Genomic DNA, 21,937 nt, shown 5'->3' with positions numbered 1-21,937 from the left:
TCAGGATCCACCTTTTTGTTCGGCTGGACCCAGTGGGATCGGACAAGATACAATCCTTTCTGATGAAAATATGAGCTTGCTTTTCAACAATACTAGCCCCTTTTCGTGTGCTACGCACCGTGTATCGGACACAACTCAGGTCAGCTACTACAAGGATCTCTCGGGTCCTCCTGATGGAGTTAATGATTGGGACATCGGGAACTTGTACTTCTATGTGCTCGAGCGGAGTGTTTTAGTGATTTCTTATCATCCTCACGACTTGCTGCTGGATCAAAGTCCAGTATGTACGTTGCGGTCTCACCATATGAAATGCCGACCAGCTGGCCGACTGTCATTGTCCTACCAGGCGTTTCACTATGCCTCGACCATCTTCTCATATAAAGGCTTGCAATTCCTCTCTGTGTCCTTCTACGTATTTTCTGTAGACAAGGGCCTCAGAAGGTCAACAGACTTAGCCCTAAAAGTGAGTCATTCTCATTTATACAATCACACTGAAAAAAAGGTGCAGCCCTAAAATGTGACATATCTGCGTCAAGAGCTTGAAGCATTCGTGAACCGCTACGGGATGGGCGGCTCTGGAAGAACAGAAGAAGAAAAGTATATGAATCAGAAAAGGTCCTATCTATATACAACAATTCTACAACATACAAGATTCTGTGGAGATGATTGCAGATCCTGAGGATGATCAGTCGAGCTTGGACTTTATCATGACTGACTGACCGGACAGGTGGGTAAGGTTTCATGGTGGTGAAGTCGGGTCCGGTCGTAAATTCGATGGTCCGTCGTTGTACGAGCGATATGACGATTGATATGGTTGAGCATGAGCTCGTGGTAGTGATTGATGAGGTTGACCTTGATATGTCCCGTTGTACCCTCTTCCTCTGTATGTCGGGTTGTATTGATATGTGCCTCGATTCCACGTCGAATTGTCATCTCTACTGTGACTGTATCCATCAATGTATCTATTTCCATTCCCATATGTACCTCTTGAGTGTCCAGGAATCCCTCTACCACCCCTTCCTCGATCAGAATCTCCATCGCTCCTTCCCCTTCCTCTTCCTCTGCCAAACCCAGACAGATGTCCAGTGTTGTAATTATGATACCCACCACTGCCATTTTGTGATACTAAGATCTTCCTTTCTCCTATTTCCTTCGCCCCCTCATTTTCAACCTTCTTCAGCACCTCTTCTATTATATCACTCGTCCATATCCCATCAAAAGGCTGATCCCGCTCAGGCAGTTCAAAAATCCTATCGAACCCTTCTGCTTCGGTAGGCAGAGGCGGTCTATACTGGTTTCTCATCTGTCGCAACACTCTCAGACCAGTCTCGAGATCAGGTATAGTAGGATGATCTGGTCGGTATTCTAGTCTCCTTTCAAGTGTCGATTGTGAGACGGAAAGAGTCAGCGCGTATATTGTAGGTTGAGGATAGATCGAATATGCTATATTTATAAAATGACTTCGTTGACTATACATACATATATGAAATCTCACATCAGCTCATCAGGGCCACGACATCACGATCACAGTCACTCATATCTGCACAGGGCGAAAGACTGGTCCACTCACACAGGATCGAAGTCTACCCTGTCCACCACAACGTTATGTCCCTCTTGCAGGGCTTGTCTCACTATCGCTTCGCATTCCTGTCTTCGTCTATTGGGTGCATCATCCTGTGAAGCTCTGATCCATTTTCGATGATCGCCTATGGATTGAGAGACCAGCGCTTCTGAGAAAGTGGTTTTGCCTGAGCCTGGCAGGCCGACGAGGATAAGCAGTATCGGAGGATCTTGACCTGAAGACATCACAGAGAAAACTGGAATGGCTAACGGAGCGTCCTGCTGAGGAGAGTCGTCGGTCTGAGCTGCATTCGTGGATGAGACTGGTAGTCCAAGTTGCCTGCTAATTGAGGGGATTGAAGCAGTGCTCTGCTTGAGGGAGTCGCCGATGGTCATGTTTTGGTCAGAGAGTATGTGGTGATCATGACAGTCCAGCTATACTGTCTATACTTCCTTCTAGGGTTGTGAATCATCCAAGACGGGACCGTTGCAAGTGTGTTGGCAGATTCATCTCTGACATCTGGAAAAAAAGGAAAGTCATCTCTTCATCTTCCACGTCATCACATTTCGCTGTATGAGTAATCTAGATAACTTATACTTTGTTGATAAGGGAACTGATATGATATAACGATACGATGGCCTTCGGGCACGGTCTAGAGTCGACTCGGGCGATGCTCATGACAGTGCGTCCCTCCTCTTCGGCTTGTCAACCTCATGATCAGACTGCTTTACATATATATAAGATCATGCCTTGATATCCCGACACCAGCACTGGGTAGTTGAGACCGACATCAAAACCCCCGAGACATACACAAACATGTCCAAGGTCATTATTACAGGAGCAACAGGTAACGGTAAGTGCGCTCTTCCCTTGGTCCCACTTCAACCCCTCACAACAGCTAACGCAAGTCTTGTCTCCGCATTCAGCCGGCTCAGCAGTCTTGTCTGCTGCCGTAGCTTCACCAGGTATCTCCCAAATCGCAGTCATAGCTAGAAGACCTCCGTTCGAAGAATCCCCCAAGATCAAATACATCCGATTTCCATCGGCAGAACATCCAAGAGGGTTCGAGGAGATCTCTCCGTCGCTGGTGGACGAGCTGAAGAAAGACGGATATGAAAGTTGTATTTGGGCTTTGGGAATTAGTCAGACTCAAGTGAATAAAGAGGACTATATCAAGTGAGTGATTTACCAAAGTCCCTTCGTCATCCATGTCATGTCATCCTTGAAATGCGGAATGTCATTACTGATCACCATACCAATCATTGATAACCAGAATCACACATGACTACACTATCACCGCGGCCAAGGCATTCTCCAATCTCGGTACATCTGAAAAACCCTTCAAATTCATCTACATGTCAGGAGAAGGAGCGAGACAGGACGAAAAAGGATATGCCATCTTCTCAAAGATCAAGGGACGTACGGAGAAAGAATTAGACGAGATGAAGAGCGATCAGCTGGATGTAGTAAATATAAGACCGGGAGGTATCATACCTACTCCAGAGGTCAGTATACCCCTTTCTTATTACGGTCTTGCACTGATATCATGGTGTGTTCCGGCTACAGCATCGACAACGGATGAATTGGTGGATGGGGCAAGGGTTCCGACTGATGGGCCCGATACTTGAACCTGTGTGGCCATCTGGAGTCATCAGTTCATCAAATCTGGGAATAGCTTGTGTAGGCTTGGCGCAAGGTAAAGGTTGGGAGAAGAGAGATGCAGAAGGTGTTATTGCCAATCCGGCTTTGAGACAGATGGCTCAGGATTGGGCTGGTGATTATACGATGTAATGGGTACCGAAAAAGTCCAAGTATATAATTTCAGTGAGGGTACCGTACCGTCTAATAGCAATGCATATACTTATGTACAGTTCGAGCATCGTGCATACATCCATATACCATGTCACTTATGATAATCTCATAAACGTTCTCTACTCTACGAGCATATCACTAACTTAGGGGTATTCTGCTGACGCGCTTGCTTTTTGCCACTGACACCCACGTTCATCTCCTGCCCACACACGTTCATGCTCGTTACTCTTCTCTCGTATTGCATACAACCTTTTGAAACCCGCTGTATACTCGTTAACCATCTCATACACATGCTTGGCTTTCTGTCATGAACGCACAGATCTCTTTCACGCTAAGATAGGATTTAGCCTTGAGATAGGTGAAAATACCGGACCGTCGCTGAACGTACCTTTTAGAGCTATTCGCGTACTTGGTTCGTTATGAAGACGAGACAGCCTGCACGTATTATATACTTTCCTATCTGGACCTTGTGCATATCACTGACTTACTGAGCACATTCTGGATATCGCTCATCAACTGAGCGACGAGAAGTGGTCGACAACATGTCAGTACAGACCACCACCGAGAGTAAACCTCTAATTGGGAAAGCGGGTTCTCTGTTGCTCATCGCTGGCGGAACGACCGTTCTAAGTAGCAAGTGAGTTCCCTCTGCTACAGCTAGTCGCTTACCAATTGGTCCGCTGACAGATAGGATGACATATAGAGCAGTGCAAGTCAAAATGGAAGAACTCGCATCTTACGGACCAACAATCCTAAAATTCCTCATACCACTTCTCCTCCTCCCTCTCTTACTTTACACACGACTTGCTATCCCACTTCGATTCGCCTACAACTGCTTCATAAAACCGTTCTTCGTGCGCTCAAAGCATCTGATCAGTGCTCAAGATGCCCGCAAAGCCAAGCTCGAAGCGTTCTATTCAGGACAAGCAGACCTATACGATTCCACTAGAAGTACTCTCTTAAAAGGTAGAGAGAACATGTTGGCTTTATTGGCTGCTCATCTTAAAGCTCAGCCTGAACCTCTATCTTTACGTCAGTCGAGTCAGAGCAAGAAGAAGATTTGGGTGGATCTTGGTGGTGGTACAGGATGGAATATTGAGAAAATGTGAGTGATAAAGCTGTAGATTCTCATATCGTACTTGCTGATGTCTATCGGGGAAAAGGGATGAATATCTCCCTTTAACATATTTTGATTCGATCTACCTCATCGACTTATGTGAACCTCTGTTGGAAGTTGCCCGAGCGCGAATCAAAGCTAGAGGATGGAAGAACGTTTATGTCCTTTGCCAAGATGCCAGTAATTTCGTACTGCCAGAATGGGAGAGTGGTGAGATGGATCCTAGAGGTAGTTTGAGAGCTATCACCATGAGTTATTCACTTTCCATGGTAGGTCGAGCTGATCAACTTCTTCTCCCGAAGATGTGATGTGCCAGAGACTGAATGGTGGCTTTTGTGTGCGATTGATTAGATACCACCTTTTTATCAACTTTTAGACAGATGTGATCAAGTGTTGGACCCTCAGAGGGGTTTGATGGGCGTTGTCGATTTTTATACTTCCAGAGATGGAGGTAATAAGGAACGGGTAGGTGAAGTCTACTTAAGAATTCATCCTTTAGCATGACGATAACTTTACTGATGACCCGGAATGATCAACAGGCGATCGGCACAGCTAGTAAAAGGGTTTCGTGGTTGGCTAAGTGGTTTTGGGAATGCTGGTTCTCCCTTGATGGAGTTAATCTCCATGCATCGAGAAGAGGTAAGTTCATGATGATTGGGAATTTCGGAGTCTCTAGATCCTCTGACTCGGGCTGGTAGATTATCTCGAATATAAAATGGGTACTATCAAAACTTACAATGCTCGTAACAATTTCCTCGACTCGTGGTTCATCCAAATTCCCTAGTGAGTGTATTCTTACACCTGATGTACAAACGAGAAATCTTCTCCAAAGCTCGTGTTAAATCCAATTGTACAGCTACGTCTTCGTAGGCTGCTCAAGAAGACGAGATGCCTCTCTCGCCCTCGAATCATTCACCAAAGAAGCTGGAAACCAAAAAGGCTTGAACACGTTCGGTTTGAGAACACCAATTTCACCCTTCGGTACACCGCCACTATCATCCCCTGATACGTTTGGTATGCCGAATCTGGACTTGGGTCCAAGCGTTTACAATAAGTCGGATAAGCTTATGAAGGGTAAAGAAGGGGAGATTGAGATGCAGGAGACTTTGGTAGATGCTGGTGCACCTTTGAGTCCCTTCCATTATCACTTGAAGAAGGTGAGTGTTTCCAGCTTCTCATATCCTACTGTGATGGCTGATACGATGGTGGTGATTGGTATCTCAGGCTTGGAGAGTACCCTACCTAGAAGAGAAAGTACACGAACAATTCCGAACTCATATATACGGCTGGGTAAGTCGTTTCGTGCCAGAAACTTCTTCATCAAAATCACCGCTGACTTGTTTGTATTATGTGATACCACAGACATGGGAAGATCCGGCTGTTGATGTGAAGAAATTAAACATCACCAAGGACGATCACATTCTCGCTATCACCAGTGCAGGTGATAATGTCCTGCATTACGCCCTGGCTGCTAGTCCAGCAAGGATCCATGCGGCAGATATGAACCCCTGCCAAGGTCATATACTAGAATTGAAGCTTGCCGCTATCCACGCATTGGATTATAATGATTTTTGGTTACTGTTCGGGGAAGGTAGACATCCTGAGTTTAAGAAACTACTTACTCAGAAATTATCTCCTTATTTATCTTCGTAAGTTATCCCTCTTCCTTATCAATATATTATATACTATATCTGAACAAAGAAGGTGTTGAGTACTAATGAATTGCTATAGACATGCCTACGCTTATTGGCTCTCTCATGATACTCAATTCTCCCGAAACTTCTATTTCCGAGGATATTCAGGTTGGGCTTTACGTCTCGCTCAAATCGCATTCTTCTTATCCGGTGTTCGAAAGGATGTCAAGAAGATCTGTAAAGCCAGTACGATTGCTGAACAAGAAAAGATTTGGAATAAGAAGATCAGGCCGATTTTCTTGGGTAGATGGATGGTCAAGTTGTTTTTGGGTAATCCGTGAGTTGGCCAAACCCACAATCAGGCAAATTATTTTGCTGAATTTCGTATGTAGAATGTTCAACTGGCACGCTTTGGGTGTACCTCAAAATCAAATGAATTGTTTCCTCCAAGACGGTACAGTCGAAGATTACATCAAGGCTACATTGGATCCTATCCCAAAGCTAACCACTCTGAAGGTGAGCAACCATCGCTACTTCTCAACAATCTGCTGCTTTGATTCCTTCGAAGATGGGTACCTTTCATTAATATGCTATCTTACTTCTGTCTAGGACGACAACTATTTCTTCTTCCTCTGCTTGAACGGTCGATATACCCGATCGTCGTGTCCTGCATTCCTCAAACCTGAAGGCTTCAGAGCCTTGAAAAATGGTAAAGCGACTAACGCGATCAAATCTCACACTGATACTATTCTGAAGTGAGTGATGTCTCCTGTCGTCGACAACGGTCAAGACGGGAGATACAGATAAGAGAATATACCTTAGCTGATCATATCTATTGACATTTTAGTGTGTTAAGAGGATTACCAGATGGTAGTCTCACCAAGATCATCGTCATGGATTCTATGGACTGTAGGTCATCCGATCCTATCCCACTTCTTCTCGCCAGACATTTTCAGTGCTAGAGCTAAAATTAATTGGGGTTCGTTTCGTAGGGTTTGACCCCATCGATCCTTCTACACCCTTACCTACCTCCCAATCAGGCGCACTCGACACCCTCAATTCCACACCAGAAGCATCCCTGGAACATCTCCGTTCCGAGCTGGACTACGAGATCATCGAAATGCTACGTGTTCTGGCGGTTGGCGGTTTGGCTATATGGCGATCAGCAGCTAAAAGACCATGGTATATCCAAAGGTTCCAATTGGCCGGATTTAAAGTTCAGCCTATCGATATTAGGGAGGATGGACAAGCAATAGATAGAGTCAATATGTATGCTTCCTGTGAGTCGAAGACTTCCATGTCTGTAACTTAGGTGGTTTAAGACGAGAACAGGAGGCTGATGATGAGTGTTGGGTTTATGTAGTCTGGAAAGCGGAGAAAATAGCATGAGAAGTCATAAAGAGGATGTTATGGGTTCTGTCATGATGTAGTTGAAAAAAGCTTTGAATTGATGGCGAACACTCTAAAATTAGTTGGGATATGTTAAGGAGGAACAGTAGACAGTTGAAGTTCACCAGAGTTGAAACCCTAGCATGGACGTATGAGGCATGAGCATATGCATAAATGAATAGAAGCAAGCAAGCACAAGTAACAACCTTTGAATTTGCCATACTGTACAGGGTTAACAAAACGTAGTACAACATTTCATCGAACATCGGAGGTAAGAAGGGGAGAAAACAAGATTGTAAAAAAGTACATCATGAAGATACCTAAGAAGTGAAATAAAGAGACAAAACAAATTAATCTGCACTACACAGCATACGGAACAGTACATTAAGATTGACGATAGTAATAGGAACCAATAGCCAAAGCGATGATAACAATAGTGATTGAAACTACGAAGGGAACACGTCGTTCTTCATCTTCATTTTGATTTGCGAATCGATCCATTTCAGTCGACAACGACGACGCTGATGATGATGCCAGTAGATGCTGATGATTCCTGCCCGGTGAGGAAGAACCAAAATCATCCAAGATATTTCCATCTCCTTGCCTGTTATCTCGTACGCCATCTGCGACCGGCTCTTGGTTACTCTCTTGTGGGTCTATTCTATCTTTCTTCTTTCTACACCAATATGAACTAGGTCTCATCCACTTGATGAAGAACCATACCTCCCCTTTGAGTTGATAATAACTCCAAAATAGCGGTCTCCAAAGATATCCTGTACTTTGCACGGCGATATTGATCGAGTTATCCCTCAAGACGATCAGATTGAACAATGAAGTCAAATTGTCATTTGTCTTTTCTTGTCTGATCAACCGATCCAATTGGGATTGTTTGGCCAAATTCTTTTCGAGATGTTCTCGCGTCCATCGCCGTACGTTGTCTTTCCTTTTGATCATCATTTCAATCTTGTAGATCAGATTTTCCAGCTCAACTTTGGTACGTTCTTTCTCTTTCCCCATATCTTTGATCCTCTCCTGAGCGAACGAAATGACCAGTTCTGCCTGTTTGATCGGATCGACCCTCTCTAATCCGCTGGGATCGAGATATGTTCTTCGCGGTCTGTGTCGGATAGGGTGATCCAAATTCGAATGAATAGGTGCTAGAGATGCGTTCAAAGATCCTTTACGATGTGGGACATTGATACTGTGGGATTTAGCTTTTCGATTGTTGGCAGAGTTCATTCGTTGTCGATGAGCCAGGTCAGATCCACTGTCATGACTTGTCGTGAATGACCTCAGCGGGGGTAAGATATCTCGATGTTCATCATCTTCGGTCACTTTTGGGCGACCAACATTACCATAGATCGCACGGATTGAGTCGATTCTGGACCAATCAAGCTCGATATTGGCAGCGATAGCAGCTTCGTCTCGGACAAAGTCAATCTGAAACAGATATTGTCGTATGGCATCGTTTATACTGGCGATGTTGGCATTCACATTATCCAGTTTTTGACGCGCAGAATCGAGGTGTCTGTGAGATACCAGAAAAAGACATTGTTAGCCTGGTCATTCTCTCTTTCAAGTAGACAACCACGTATGTATCGAGTCATACGGTCACAGGGGAGCTCTCGAGGTTAGCAAAATGACAGACTTACTCTACCCGCTCAGCGTAAATCTCATTCTCCAACTTCCTGATCCTTTCCCTCGCTTCAATCTCCAACTGAGTCTTCCTATCAACTTCTGCCTGTCTTTCTCTAAAAGCCGATTCTCGCAGTAGGGCAGCCTCCAGCGCTAAAAGTTCCTGCTCTCTTTCATCCTGTTTTAGCTTTGTTGTTTTATTCGTAGCTAAACTAGCTTCTGATCGTCTGTACAATCTATTCGTATGATCATCGAAGGATGATAGAACTTTTTGGCCTTTCAAGAATAATTTACGTAAATGGAATTCTTTATCTTTTGAATACTCTTCATCGGTAAAGTCACCACCTGTTCCTGTTCCCCCTGGTGTACCATGTCTCCTGGAGGAAGCATTATCCCTATTACGTCCCAAAGAAGGATTGACGATCGTCCTGCTAGGTTTGTTCGACATTGGGGTATGATACTGACCGTTGTGCACGCGGGGTGAAGGGGCTGAATCCGAACGAGTATGAGTATGGTTGGGTTCACGTATTTTGCTATCTTCGATATGTTGAGTTTCACCTTCGTCTCTTGAGGGTCCTGGTGGGTTACGCTGCTTTTTGCCCACATGAGACAGTTTCTCAAAAGGTTGTTTGAGAGCTTGCGTGAGTGAAGTTGGTCCGACGGCACTCAAGCTCTGATGACTACGATGGCCGAGCTGAAGTATAGCCGGGAAGATGTGTAAGTATAACCGCACTGGGATCAGACAAAGGGGGAAATTGGGACTCACTCGACTTGTGGTATGTGCACCTACATGTGCATTCTCCTCTGCGCTTGTAGTCCTCGTCAACGCGCCGTTGTCATCGCCCACTATACCTTCGACATCCATTAGAGAAGCATTACTAGCCGTCTTGACGCCCATCCGATGTAGATGAGATTTTTGACTACTATCGGCTATCGAGCTTTGATCATCTACCCTCGATTCTGATCTTCCATTGTCTGTCGCGGGAAGAACCACCCTGTCCTCATCTTCCGTCAGGACTTCTACGTCTGGATGAGATCTTCTAGGAGGTATGAAATAGTTGACTTGTCCCTTAGCAGCTTTATAAGCCAGAATATCATCGACAGAGTATCCCCATCCTTTCTCATATCGGTGTCTCTGATCACGAGACTTGTTGTGAGGAAAAGTATCGGTGGATTTACCAAGTGAGCCTAATGAGATCGACCGATTGCTCTCGATGGATTTCCGAGCGCCATATCGATTCGAAGATCCGACACTCATGGGACTAGTGTGTATATTTCCGCCAAAATGGCTGCCCCGGGGAAGACTGTGAGGCGAAGCATGATTGGTAAAACCCGATGTATCGCTCTTATTGGAATGCTGGTATCCATGCTGTTGCTCTTGTTCCCACCGCTGACGAGCTTCGGTCTGTTCTTCCGTCTTAATCCGCCAACGGATGACCGCAAGAGGATTGAGCTTGGGAGGGTCATCTATGCCTTCGTAGACGTGAGAATAAAAGGCACGTAATCTTGCTCCGTCTGTATATGCTAGACGTTCCGCAGCCGGGTGGGCAGCGACTTGAGTCAATGCGCGGAATCGATGTTCTAGTGGAGAAGATACCAGTTATCAACGGCATGCCTCTAATTCAAACACGAAGCTCACCTTGAGCTAGCTCTTCATCTCTCCTCTCCTGCTCTAGTCTCCTCCTCTCAACATCTCTCTCATACCTTTCTCTTTCCCGCAGCTTGTCCTCTTCCTTCTGCTTATCAGTCCTGTGATCTTTATGCAGTAAATTGTGATCATGTTTGGGAGGTACGTCCGCTGACTTCTTCTTCCCGATATGGAAGATATTGCTGAGACGATTCTTCTTTTCCTTTTCCTTCTCCTTGCCATCTTTGCTTGATTTATCTGACTGTATAGTAGGCATGGAAGGTAACACTGCTGAATCATTCTCCATGATAGCTGGGAGAACTTCGCTAACATCGTCTAACTCGTGTTCTGGACTACCTTCGTCAACCGAGGGAACAGGTAAATGATGAGTGAAAGGTACGTGTCCACCTTGACCATCTGACAACAATCCACCCTTCAAGCTGGCTCTTCTCCGATTCGCAGTTTGTATCTCCGGAGAAGGATGACTATCTATACTCTGTCTCTGACGAGGTGAGGATCCCCATGTCGATCGTGTGGGAGGAGCAATAGTACTGGCTACAGACATAGTCCTCTCTCTGCCATGGTTGTCGGAACTTGTCAGTGCAGGAGGGGCGGAGACAAGATAAGGAGATCGATGGGTTGGCTGATCGGCTCCAGGAGACGTAGGTCGAGTGTTTGGCGGAGAGAAGAACACGGAATTTGACCATTCATTGAGATTGGCAGGTCGAGTAGCTGGCGCATGAGGCGAGTTCATGAGTCGTAGAGCGGAAGAAACGTCAGAGTCGCTGAGGAGATTTCGAAGTTGTTCTGAGCCAGAACCATGCGTTAGCAAGATGATATACCACTGTAAAGAGTGCTATTGCAATCCAACATACCTGGATTTAAAGCCATATCCTGCATTCCTCCGATACCTAAGCCTAGACTAGCAGCTAAATCACCTTGTTTTTTCTTCGTCGTCTCTTTCTCCTTCCCTTTCAATCGCTTACTTCCCTCAGGACTACTGCTTCGTTCTTTCAGCATCTCAAGACTTTTCCCTCTGGATATCTGAGATTTTCCGATAGGTGCAGGGATGGTAGACTCGATGAGCGGAGAAGATCTAGCGGTTGAGATCCGACTCGATCGAGGTGAAGATCCATTCTGCGATCCAAAATACGAGTCTGATTTAGAATTAGGTAGTTGCGGAGTGATCTTAGGAGGAGAAGCGGTAGCGGTAGAGCGATAAGATAACATCCTAGAAGGAGGAAGGGCTTCTTTCGATGATCGTTTCCTTGGTCTTTTATGATCTTCTTTATCTTTCCTTCTTTTCAATTCTCTACTTGTTCCACTAGCATCGGAGTTCTGCCTTTCTCGACCTGTTGGACCTAACAGACTTTTTGCTCGCGGCCTACTAGGTCCAGCAGCGGCATTTTCTGACTGTGAGGGGGTATTTCCTCCAGTACCGGTACCGGTGTCTTTAGTAGATTGATCGGTGGTAGATTCATCCCCATCACTATCACTACTGGTCTCAAATCCTCCTGTCACCCTTGATGCTCTCTTGCCATTGGCGATCATTGATCCTGAGCGATGTCTGGAATTGACAGGAAGAGTTTCTGACCATACCCTCCGATCTTGCGATGATCTCGTCTTGGGTAATCCAGGTCTTGGAGATGATGGTGGATCGTTCATGCTTGGGAAAGGTTTCATCATCGAGCTAGATGACGATGAAGTCGCTGATGGTAAAGGTGCTGATCTAGGTGGAGAGGGGATAGTGGAATTATGTAATGTAGATGGATGGATAGGTTGATATGAATTGCCAATTGTCACACTGGCAGATCCATTGGCATGCGCAGGCCTGAGCGATGAAATGGAGGATTTTGGTGATGGAAAGGGATTAGCGGTAAGTTCTGGAGCCTGATCTTCCAGGTCGAAATGTACGGTCGAGTGTTTTGACGACACAGAATCTGAATGAGATCTATTACGATGTATAGAGGTAGATGTGGAGGACCGACTGATACCATTTGGGGTTGGGCTTGTGTCACTCTGAGTGGAGATGATGTGAGGCGGAGGAGGTGCCCTCACGCTTGAAGATGCCATGGCGGACGGTCTCGCTTCGGTCGTTGTTGCTGCTGATACTGGGGGAGGTAAAGCATCTTCTGAGGGCGTGATGGAGGAGTCTATCGTGAAAGTACGTCTAGGAGAGCGGGGTGAGTGAGGGGGTCGTAGGAGTGGGAAGTCGAGAGGGATTGGACACGAGTGAGGGGTGACACAAGGATACAGAAAAGGCGAGAAGGGCCGTGCGACAGAAGGATGAGACGGGATGGCCAAGAGATGAGCGATGGGATGATGAGAGGATGAGACGGTGAAGGTGAATATGAGATCAACTATATATCTCATCATTATCAACTGCGCACAGACCACCTCCCTACCACGTGCACGTGTCAGATCACCACCATACGTATACGTCACAGCCCAGCACTGCTTGCTTGATCATCTTCTTTTGTTTACGAATCTCAACACTTTATCGGATCTTCATCCTCGACTATGTTGCTTTGGATCCTACTCCCAGTCTCATAGCATGACGACCTCGACCCCTTCAGCTGATACGTGGATATACGACCATCTGCATAAAGTCTATTTCCACCCTTTATCCAATTCTTATGCTGTTCCTGATCCTGCGACAGGTCAATGGAATTACATCCCAGCGAGCGATTTTCAATCTGCCTCGAGCTCCTCTACATCTATCGCTCAGCCGCAGCCTGTCCAGCAGCAGGCGCCGGATGGTGGGGAGAAGGAAGAAGGTGAGATAGAAGATGATATGGGATGGGGAGGATTGATGGATCCTGATAAACTCGCTCAAATCGAGAAAGATTCCAAGTCGAGATCAACTTCAAACTCCAACTCAAAAACAAATGGAAATAATCACAAGAAGGATACATTTCAAGAGCTAGAGAAACATCCTTCATATGTAGTACCATACGACGATCCATCTCTATACTCTTTCCCCCCAGACAGAAAGGACGACACGGAAGAAGATCATGACGACAATCGACCTAAAGAAACTTCCAATCATATTTTACGATTGGTCGTCGTTCATTCGAAATGTCTAGAGATCGGACAAGTTGTAATTATAGATGCACGAGAGGATGGTATACAACTAGGAAGGGACAGGTGCGAGAAAGGTGGTCAAGCAAGAGTGAGATTGAGGGAAATGGAAGTTAGTAAAACCCATGCTGTCATTTATTGGGGTAAAGGTGACATTTCACAGGAAGACGAAGAGGAAAATGGATGGTGGATAGTAGATTTAGGTAAGCTGTTCTGATACACATGTATCATTCATGGTGTAATCACTAGCTTAGCTTATATGTCTCAAATCGAAATGTAGGTTCTACACATGGCACCCTCCTATCCAATCCATCGACCAACAAAACGAAAACAAAAAGATTATCAGAACCCAAACACTCTTCAAAACCCCATTCGATCCAACATCTAGCAGAGATCAAAATCGGTAGCACCACATTTTCAGCACACATACATCCTTCCTGGCCATGCGATGAATGTACAGTCAATGGCAATCATGAGATTTTACTCGATGATGGTAAACCTAAATCCAAACTCGATACAGTTACTGCGCAAGATCAAATATCAGATCATGAAATACCATACGCAATGGATTCGTCACAGAAGAAACAGAATACAGAGTTAAAACGGAAAAGAGAAATGGCCCTGTTGAAAGATTCATTATTGAGGCGAAACGAGGTATCGTCGAGTCATGATGAGAGGGAAGAGCCGAAGAGGGAATATTTAGATAGATCAGCAATGCGAAGAAGGTTACATCCTTTCTCACCGCCTAAATCGCAATCTAACTCTAATAGAGCTACGCCAGATCGGTTTGAAACCCCTTCGACCCCATCCTTTGTTGGCGATGTGTCGAGAGAACCTAATGGACCCTCAAAATTTGCTAGTTCTATATTAGCCAATCAAGGTTGGATCCCCGGCGCGGGTCTGGGTAAATCCAACCAAGGTAGAGCAGAACCCATTGCAGTGGAAATGCGAAATGAGAAAAAGGGATTGGGTGCTCAGAATAGTAAGGCTGCTGTGGATGATGGTCAAGCTCAAGGCGATTGGAAGATGCGTGCTAAGCAGAGGAGATGGGAGGAGTTGTCTAAGAGTAATGCTAATTAGCATCAATTGGATGGATGATGGTGATGTCCTATATTGCCAGTTGTAAAGGATAAGTGATAATCTCGTATGTTGTACCATACCATCGATGATGAAGACCAGGATTCATGCATTTGCATCATCGGATATCAGATCATTGACTTATAATGAACGATACGAATGGTATCTCAAGACACTCTGTTCACTTTTTCAGACCGACCCAAATGATTCTCCAATCCTACTCTTCATACTCTGCTCCTAAATTCGATCCTTTGGCATAATCGATCAATTTTTTAACTCTCTCATAAACCTACACATGCGAATCGATATCACCGTCAGTCTCGTACAGATTTGCACTGATTGATATACATATACAAAGTACTCACAGTAAATACGATTGCTTGACCAGGAGCCACTCTCAATACTCTGGGTGTAATACCTTTATAAAACGCTTTGGCACCTTCATTCTTGAACATGTCCGAAGTGACTTTGACTAATCTCGACATGGCTGTTTCACCCGGAACATGCGACGCTTTCTGAATACGTCTATGCATAACAACATGTGTTTCAGCGTATGACCCCTTGATGAATGTAGATTTTCTATGCATATTGTAAAAAAGGTGAGAAAGTAAACTTACGTTTTGATAGTATCAATAGGAGCATTGGAGAAAGGACCCATCGCCCCCGAAACCAAACCAAGAATCATCGTTTGCCAGCTTGGTAGAACGGCTGATTCCTTGTATTGAGGTTGGAATTCAAAAGCCCATTTTTTAAACTGTTGATACGCAGTGAAATTCACACCTTGGTTGGTAGCTTGTCTGAGAGCTGTGAGTGATACACCTCGATAAAGTGTTGAAAGACCTTCTTCACGGACGATAGTAAATGCTGCGTGGGCTGCGTTCCTATACACATCGAGGATAATAAATCAGTCAGCATTTCAAGCGATTATTCAAGTTTTAATAGGAGAGCATGATAAGTAATTTACCTATATCGAGGTACGTCGAGAGGATCGGCCAAAGAATCTAATTGATAAATTCGCAAAAAATCAGTCAAATCCTTCAGCATTCTTATACCTTGCGTACGAAAGTCTGGAACATCGACTCACGCTGTTGTGCTTGTAATCTAATCTTTATAACTTCCATGGGAGTAACCACCGCAACAGCTTCAGTCGCACCTGCTCCCAAGCCAGCCAAGAAGGTAGCGGAAGGACTGATCTTCCCATCAGGAGACGATAACCACCCTACGTATGCTATGCAGGTTGACGAGTGTAATCAGTTTGAATACTTACCATCACTGCATTATTCAAGACATCGTCTTCGATACGAAAGGACAATACACTTACTTTCAAAAGATGCAAAACGTATAGCCATCTTCGGCACGATACCCGATATAACGGCTCCCAAACCTTTATATAGACCTAGGGGCGTTTCTCGAGCTGCGATTTGTCGACCGGTAGCGAAGAATCCTAATGGTTTAAGCTATTCGAGCATTAAGTATATCATCCGGATTTGATCAGCTCCCAGCTTCCCATTCTTCGTGAAAACGGACATAAGAGGCAAGTAGAAATGAAAGGATCTACTCACACCTTTCGCTTTCCTAGATTTACTCAATTGCATTCTAACTTTTATAGTGTCCAGCGGATGACTACCTCATAAAACGACCGTCAGCTCTTCATTCACTACACCATTAAGTACCTATCCGTAACAATAACGATGATGACAAGGAATAACATTGACTCACCATGCCAATGCTTCAGCTAGACCAGCTACTCCTCCCGCTATCAGATGAGTCGACAGTGGGATCTTCTCTTTCTTCCCTGTTGAGCTGGACGAGGGTGTGACCCTGTCGCCCGAAGCTCCTCCTCCCATAGGTTTGGAAGTTGATGTTGACATTATACAAGTTTATGGATTTGAGAGAAAGACGATTGAGGCTCGAGGCGTGCTAAGGTGGTAAGGCCTAAGGCGTTTCGACTGCAGTAAGGTGCTGCTAATGTTACCAGATGAGATGAGATGGGCTTCTTTGACTGCTTCTCGAGGATCTGACTATATTTCTCCAGGGGTGTCTTCAAATAAAAGAGAGTTACATTAAGGTCTTTCAAATCTCTCACCAGAAGCCTTATATACTTGACTCATTCGTGTGAAGTCCTACTCCCTCTTGAAATTCAGTCACGATTCCAACTTTTTTCACTGTGTAAACACTCACTCTAAGATTCAACTCGACTGAATGACTGAATCAACCGGTCACTTGATTTAACCGGTATGATACAAAGCCATAACCGGTGTTTAAGCGGGTACAAGAGTTCAAGATCGGTTTTACTCGGTATGCTATGCTCACTGCTCTTTCATGACTCGATATTCATCGTAAGTCATTGTTTGCATCAATGAGAAGACGAGAAGATTGTGCTATGTCTGAAAGGGAGAAGAATGTAGATGCCATGCATCCGTGTGATGTCGGATCGAATTATAATGTGAGTATTTATGAGAGCAAGACAAAAAAATTCCGATATCTACCTACGCCCAGACCTGACTCAAATACCTCTAAAATCTACAACACGATATCCCAACATACTATGTACCACACACTAACAGCTACATTTCTGATTCCCTCCTACCATGTCCCTGAGACTCACGCTATCCCTCCTCCGTTTCTTCCTCACACTCCCATAAAACGCGGTTGACAACCTCGAACTACTGCCCACCGCTCTCAGCTGCCTCTCTCCGTAACTTATACCTGTACCTGCCGAGTCGGGGTCGAGGGTCCCAGCGTCTATAGCGGAAAGAATCGTTCGTCCAGCTAGGAGGAAAGGTGTCATAACGTTCGTACCATTCAAAGAAGATACTTCGACGAATAGCAGTCCTAAACAACATGTCAACTCACGTGAGCTGTCATGACCAAGTATCATTCGAGAGGCAGCTCATCCAGAAAACACTAAACGTACCATTTTCCTGAGCCCACCTTGACCCTTCGGCATATTCGACTTCCCTATCTTCCTCTTTATCCAATTTATTCCCTACCAACACCATTACCAGGTGCGGCGAAGCTAGTGCTCTACAGTCTGTTAACCATCGACTCAGATTGACGAAGGACTGCCGTCTATCATAAATTGTTAGCAGATGTACTTTCTTCCCTACGCAAAGGGCGAATGCACATACGACGTTATATCGTACACCAGTATTGCTCCAGCCGCTCCTCCTGTTGGCCACAAGGGAAAGACGAGTCAGCTTCCGATCGTTCAGGTTACGAGAGACGACACTGGAAAAGCTCACGATAGTACGATCGTGTCACACTCCTGAATCTCTCTTGGCCTGCTGTATCCCATAACTAAGTAGTTTAGATACGTCAATCAGTATTTGTCTCGAGTTGAAGGGAGGTCAAGTGGTGATGCAACCTCTATGCATCTCATACTTGGAAATTCTCCCTTGAACGAATTCGGTTGGACCTGGTGAAGATGAACCGAACTCACCTGCAGCTTTATATTCCTATCTCCTATCCTCAAAGTTCTCGACGAGAATTCAACTCCTATCGTATGTGCAGAATTCTCCTTGACTGTATTCCAAGGAAACAGACAAGTCAGCCATGCATCCCAGACATGTGTATCCAGCTAGCTTGACTCAGATATTTGAGGTATTATAGATCATACCCACATTGTTCATGTATACAATGATATAGCAAACATGATTTCCCCGTTCCAGCTTCGCCTAGAAAGTGTAAGATGTACAATGATAAGCTTCTAGCTGGAGTCAACCTCCTTCGAAGCGAGAATGATGAGACATCGAGCTTACCTATCACTATGAATTTGAAGAGGTAGTCTATCACACAATCATCACATCAGCATCCACTTGACGACCATCATCTCATTGAAGACTAAAAAGAGAGGTACGAGGAAATAGGACTTGCCGTACGCTTCTACCAATTCTGTACCTTCGTGATCCATCTTTCTATCCTGCTTACTGGCGTGCCATGGAGCTCCTAAGCGGGTCGAGGTCGTATGCGAATGAGATGGATGAAATGCAAGTGGAAATGATAAGATCGATGAAGGAGAAGATCCAAGCATCAATGCACAGGGGATTTGATTGGATTTTATCGTCATAACATAACATATCCCATCAAAGCGTAAATAAACCCAGGTTGAAGATGCGGAGGTCACCGCCAGCGCCAGAGGGTGTCACGCGTACAACCTCGGTGGACGATCAACGTGTCATACTGCGAACCACCTTTGACCACCTTTGAATTCAGCTTTCTCCTGGGAATTCCTGTTGACTAAGTGACAGTACAACCCCTACGGAAGGACTCTAGATTGAAGATGTACAACCCCAAAGCCCTCTTACTCGCTCTGCTCTTCTCCCTGGCTTTGGTCATCGCAGCATCGGGGAAAGCAAAAGATCAACTTCAGATTGGGATCAAATACAAACCTGAAGAATGTCCTATCAAGACTAGGAAAGGTGATAAATTGAGTATGCAGTGAGTCTATAATCTCCTCTATTCAGCTGCCTTCGTTATGGCTTCCCTCCGATGAAACAGCTGACATGACTAATCGTACCCGTAGTTATACAGGAACTTTGGCAAAGGATGGAAGTAAATTTGATAGTTCTTTAGATAGGAATCAACCTTTTGAGTTTACACGTTAGTCCGCTCATCGACCTCATTGCTCTGCTTCATTCTCGCATTCAAGTCAACAAGCTGATATAGATAGGTGATATACAATAGTCGGTGCAGGACAAGTGATTAAAGGATGGGATCAAGGATTATTAGATATGTGTATTAGCGAGAAGAGGAAATTGACTATCCCACATGAATTGGCTTATGGTAAGTTCCGCAGCTCACTTTGTACGGGTTTTCTTGCGCCCTGCACACCAAGCTGATGTGCTATCTCTTGGAACGTTCATTAGGCGAAAGAGGTCATCCTCCTGTGATTCCACCTCAAAGTACTTTGGTATTCGAAGTTGAGTTATTGGGTATCAAGAATAGGTTCGTGGATGAGTTGTAAACTCGTCCGTGGGAGCGTCGTCACACATATCCAGAAAGTAGATGAAGAAGTAATTGAAAAGGTAGATGGCAAAGAACGGTCTACTATGGTATACCGATCATCCATATCCTATGCAATATGTAATATATCTATTTGGTATCCCCAATCCCAATCCCAATCCCAATCAACCATATGCTACTTTACACAATCTTGTTTACAACGTTTTATATCCCACTATCTATTAAATTACTAGGCGACAGGTCTCGACGTGACTTCTCCACCTACAGAGAACCTCTTGACCATCCAACCTAAGAAAGAAGGTACATCTTCTGCTATACTATTAGGTAAAGATCCATTCGTCACGAATCGAGGTATATTACCTATACCACGGCACCGTGAGCTGCTCATATGCACATTCAGATCATTTGATCATGTATTACTCACCACCAGCATCACTGGAAGTAGCCATCCTCCATTCGACCTCCTTCCCACCCTCAATTTCCCTTACCCTCTCTACACTAACGTATTTCCCTCTCACTCTTGATTTCTCATTATTCAATTTCGGTGGGCAATCAGGATGTTCGAATGGTAATGAAATATTCATAAATGCTCTTCCACCATGTGGTTCACCTATCAATTCTCGTGATAGGAGCAAGACAACGAATGTACGTGGATTGGTAGGTGGTGGAGTTTTGAATGTTAACCTCCATACTTCTGCTACATGTTTTCGGTAGATATGGAGACATTCGGATTCTCTCATTGATTCTATATATTCTCTTTCGTTCTGTACGCAGCAACCACATCAATCAGCCATTCCTTCGCAGATATCAATCAAGTCTCGAAAAATGAGGATGGACTCACCTCACTATGATATTCCAACAAACCTCTTCTGAACCTCTCATAAATCCCTTCAGGCGTAGTACTCATGAACAACGCCTGTCGTTGAGCTTCGGAAGGTTCCTCTTCCTCTATCGCACTTCCATTGGGAACAACTCCATTTCCATTGATATGATCATGACCTTTATCTTCCGAATGTCTAGTTGATATTCGATCTGATAGTCGTCTAGCGAGATTGACGGGATTATACGATGCTGAATGTCGTTTCGAGGTGGATCCATCCATGGGTTGTTTGGGTAGAGAAGTAGAGCTGGAATGGTGAGATTCTCGTCCGCACCAGTACTCTTTGATACCTCCTAGGGATTTACGTATCTACGTTTCCACCAAGAAAGTCAGTCTACGATGTATGTCATGGTAAAGTATACCGAGGCTCACATCGTTGTATGTCGAAGAAGTCGTCAAGTTCAGTATTTTCACTGTCCCATCGTGTTTCGTCGAGTGATGGTTCCAGTTACTACGAATGTCGGATCATATGACTTTCATGTTAGCTTCTCACAACCTTCCAGCTGGATTATTTAGGGCACTCACGCCATACTATCTGACAACTTTATACCCATTTCAAAATGATCATTCAGGAATTTGTCGAATTCTGCCGAAGCAGGATCCGGTATGTCCTATCGTGTGACACACAAAAATTAGCTTGGACGGAATCGGGAATAAAGTATTCTATACACTAGATATATAGAGGTACAAAGCTTACCTCTGGTTTGAGAGGTTGGAGATCCAGATGGACCGGTTTGATCGTTGGTGCCATGGTATCAAATTTAATATATACTTTTGATCTTGTTTGACGGCGATCTGCTGAGATTGTACTGACAAGCTGCTAGGTTTATATGACTCGTTCCATGATATTGGCACTATATATACGGTCTCGTTGAATGCTCATCTGCTCGGTATATATCTTTTGTCTATGTTTTGTTGATCTGGATATGTGAGCTTGAGCTCACATCATTCGGATGTTTCCGACGGCTTACAAGCAAGAGATTACGAGATGCCACATCTGTCGATCTTGCAAATACGATTTTCTTACATCATCCTAATGTAATCTGACATTCGTAATCCAATCTTGTAATGTGATTACGATCTATACCGATATCCTGATGGCCGAGGATACGGGTAGTCGTGTGTTTATTCAATGTTGAAATGAAACGTCGAAGGAGAA

The 21,937-nt window shown here is 44.7% G+C and overlaps 9 protein-coding genes across 9 annotated transcripts; 4 read left to right on the top strand and 5 right to left on the bottom strand.

The window, feature by feature from the left end:
• Positions 1–739: 739 nt before the first annotated feature.
• On the bottom strand, positions 740–1,956 carry I203_102512 (uncharacterized protein; the record flags this gene model as incomplete). The annotated part of the gene is made up of 2 exons (XM_019149887.1): positions 740–1,469; positions 1,571–1,956. The coding sequence occupies 2 exons, from the start codon at positions 1,954–1,956 to the stop codon at positions 740–742; spliced, it is 1,116 nt and encodes a 371-aa protein (XP_019000985.1).
• A 421-nt stretch (positions 1,957–2,377) lies between these two features.
• Positions 2,378–3,352, top strand: I203_102511 (uncharacterized protein; the record flags this gene model as incomplete). The annotated part of the gene is made up of 4 exons (XM_019149886.1): positions 2,378–2,414; positions 2,488–2,737; positions 2,835–3,066; positions 3,128–3,352. 4 exons carry the CDS (start codon positions 2,378–2,380, stop codon positions 3,350–3,352), a joined length of 744 nt encoding a protein of 247 aa, XP_019000984.1.
• A 563-nt stretch (positions 3,353–3,915) lies between these two features.
• Positions 3,916–7,513, top strand: I203_102510 (uncharacterized protein; the record flags this gene model as incomplete). The annotated part of the gene is made up of 15 exons (XM_019149885.1): positions 3,916–4,010; positions 4,077–4,478; positions 4,537–4,759; positions 4,842–4,955; positions 5,030–5,129; positions 5,189–5,273; positions 5,347–5,647; positions 5,715–5,780; positions 5,853–6,139; positions 6,222–6,461; positions 6,517–6,640; positions 6,734–6,879; positions 6,972–7,033; positions 7,117–7,404; positions 7,488–7,513. 15 exons carry the CDS (start codon positions 3,916–3,918, stop codon positions 7,511–7,513), a joined length of 2,559 nt encoding a protein of 852 aa, XP_019000983.1.
• Positions 7,514–7,897: 384 nt separating this feature from the next.
• On the bottom strand, positions 7,898–12,848 carry I203_102509 (uncharacterized protein; the record flags this gene model as incomplete). Its single annotated transcript, XM_019149884.1, has 5 exons — positions 7,898–9,041; positions 9,166–9,842; positions 9,915–10,729; positions 10,788–11,582; positions 11,651–12,848. The coding sequence occupies 5 exons, from the start codon at positions 12,846–12,848 to the stop codon at positions 7,898–7,900; spliced, it is 4,629 nt and encodes a 1,542-aa protein (XP_019000982.1).
• Positions 12,849–13,329: 481 nt separating this feature from the next.
• I203_102508 (uncharacterized protein) lies at positions 13,330–14,936 on the top strand (the record flags this gene model as incomplete). The annotated part of the gene is made up of 2 exons (XM_019149883.1): positions 13,330–14,059; positions 14,137–14,936. The coding sequence occupies 2 exons, from the start codon at positions 13,330–13,332 to the stop codon at positions 14,934–14,936; spliced, it is 1,530 nt and encodes a 509-aa protein (XP_019000981.1).
• A 214-nt stretch (positions 14,937–15,150) lies between these two features.
• Positions 15,151–16,804, bottom strand: I203_102507 (uncharacterized protein; the record flags this gene model as incomplete). The annotated part of the gene is made up of 8 exons (XM_019149882.1): positions 15,151–15,222; positions 15,299–15,458; positions 15,551–15,814; positions 15,898–15,934; positions 16,018–16,161; positions 16,255–16,390; positions 16,496–16,556; positions 16,653–16,804. 8 exons carry the CDS (start codon positions 16,802–16,804, stop codon positions 15,151–15,153), a joined length of 1,026 nt encoding a protein of 341 aa, XP_019000980.1.
• Positions 16,805–17,493: 689 nt separating this feature from the next.
• Positions 17,494–18,846, bottom strand: I203_102506 (uncharacterized protein; the record flags this gene model as incomplete). The annotated part of the gene is made up of 8 exons (XM_065517121.1): positions 17,494–17,768; positions 17,851–18,005; positions 18,065–18,104; positions 18,179–18,233; positions 18,376–18,458; positions 18,557–18,610; positions 18,695–18,721; positions 18,810–18,846. The coding sequence occupies 8 exons, from the start codon at positions 18,844–18,846 to the stop codon at positions 17,494–17,496; spliced, it is 726 nt and encodes a 241-aa protein (XP_065373939.1).
• Positions 18,847–19,215: 369 nt separating this feature from the next.
• On the top strand, positions 19,216–19,899 carry I203_102505 (FK506-binding protein 2; the record flags this gene model as incomplete). The annotated part of the gene is made up of 4 exons (XM_019149880.1): positions 19,216–19,373; positions 19,459–19,535; positions 19,620–19,718; positions 19,802–19,899. 4 exons carry the CDS (start codon positions 19,216–19,218, stop codon positions 19,897–19,899), a joined length of 432 nt encoding a protein of 143 aa, XP_019000978.1.
• Positions 19,900–20,127: 228 nt separating this feature from the next.
• On the bottom strand, positions 20,128–21,529 carry I203_102504 (uncharacterized protein; the record flags this gene model as incomplete). The annotated part of the gene is made up of 6 exons (XM_019149879.1): positions 20,128–20,258; positions 20,323–20,662; positions 20,740–21,087; positions 21,151–21,229; positions 21,304–21,389; positions 21,476–21,529. 6 exons carry the CDS (start codon positions 21,527–21,529, stop codon positions 20,128–20,130), a joined length of 1,038 nt encoding a protein of 345 aa, XP_019000977.1.
• Between the last annotated feature and the right edge of the window lie 408 nt (positions 21,530–21,937).

Source organism: Kwoniella mangroviensis (assembly GCF_000507465.2).
Source record: "Kwoniella mangroviensis CBS 8507 chromosome 1 map unlocalized Ctg01, whole genome shotgun sequence".
NCBI lineage: Eukaryota > Fungi > Basidiomycota > Tremellomycetes > Tremellales > Cryptococcaceae > Kwoniella > Kwoniella mangrovensis.
This window is presented reverse-complemented; position numbering and strand designations above follow the sequence as displayed.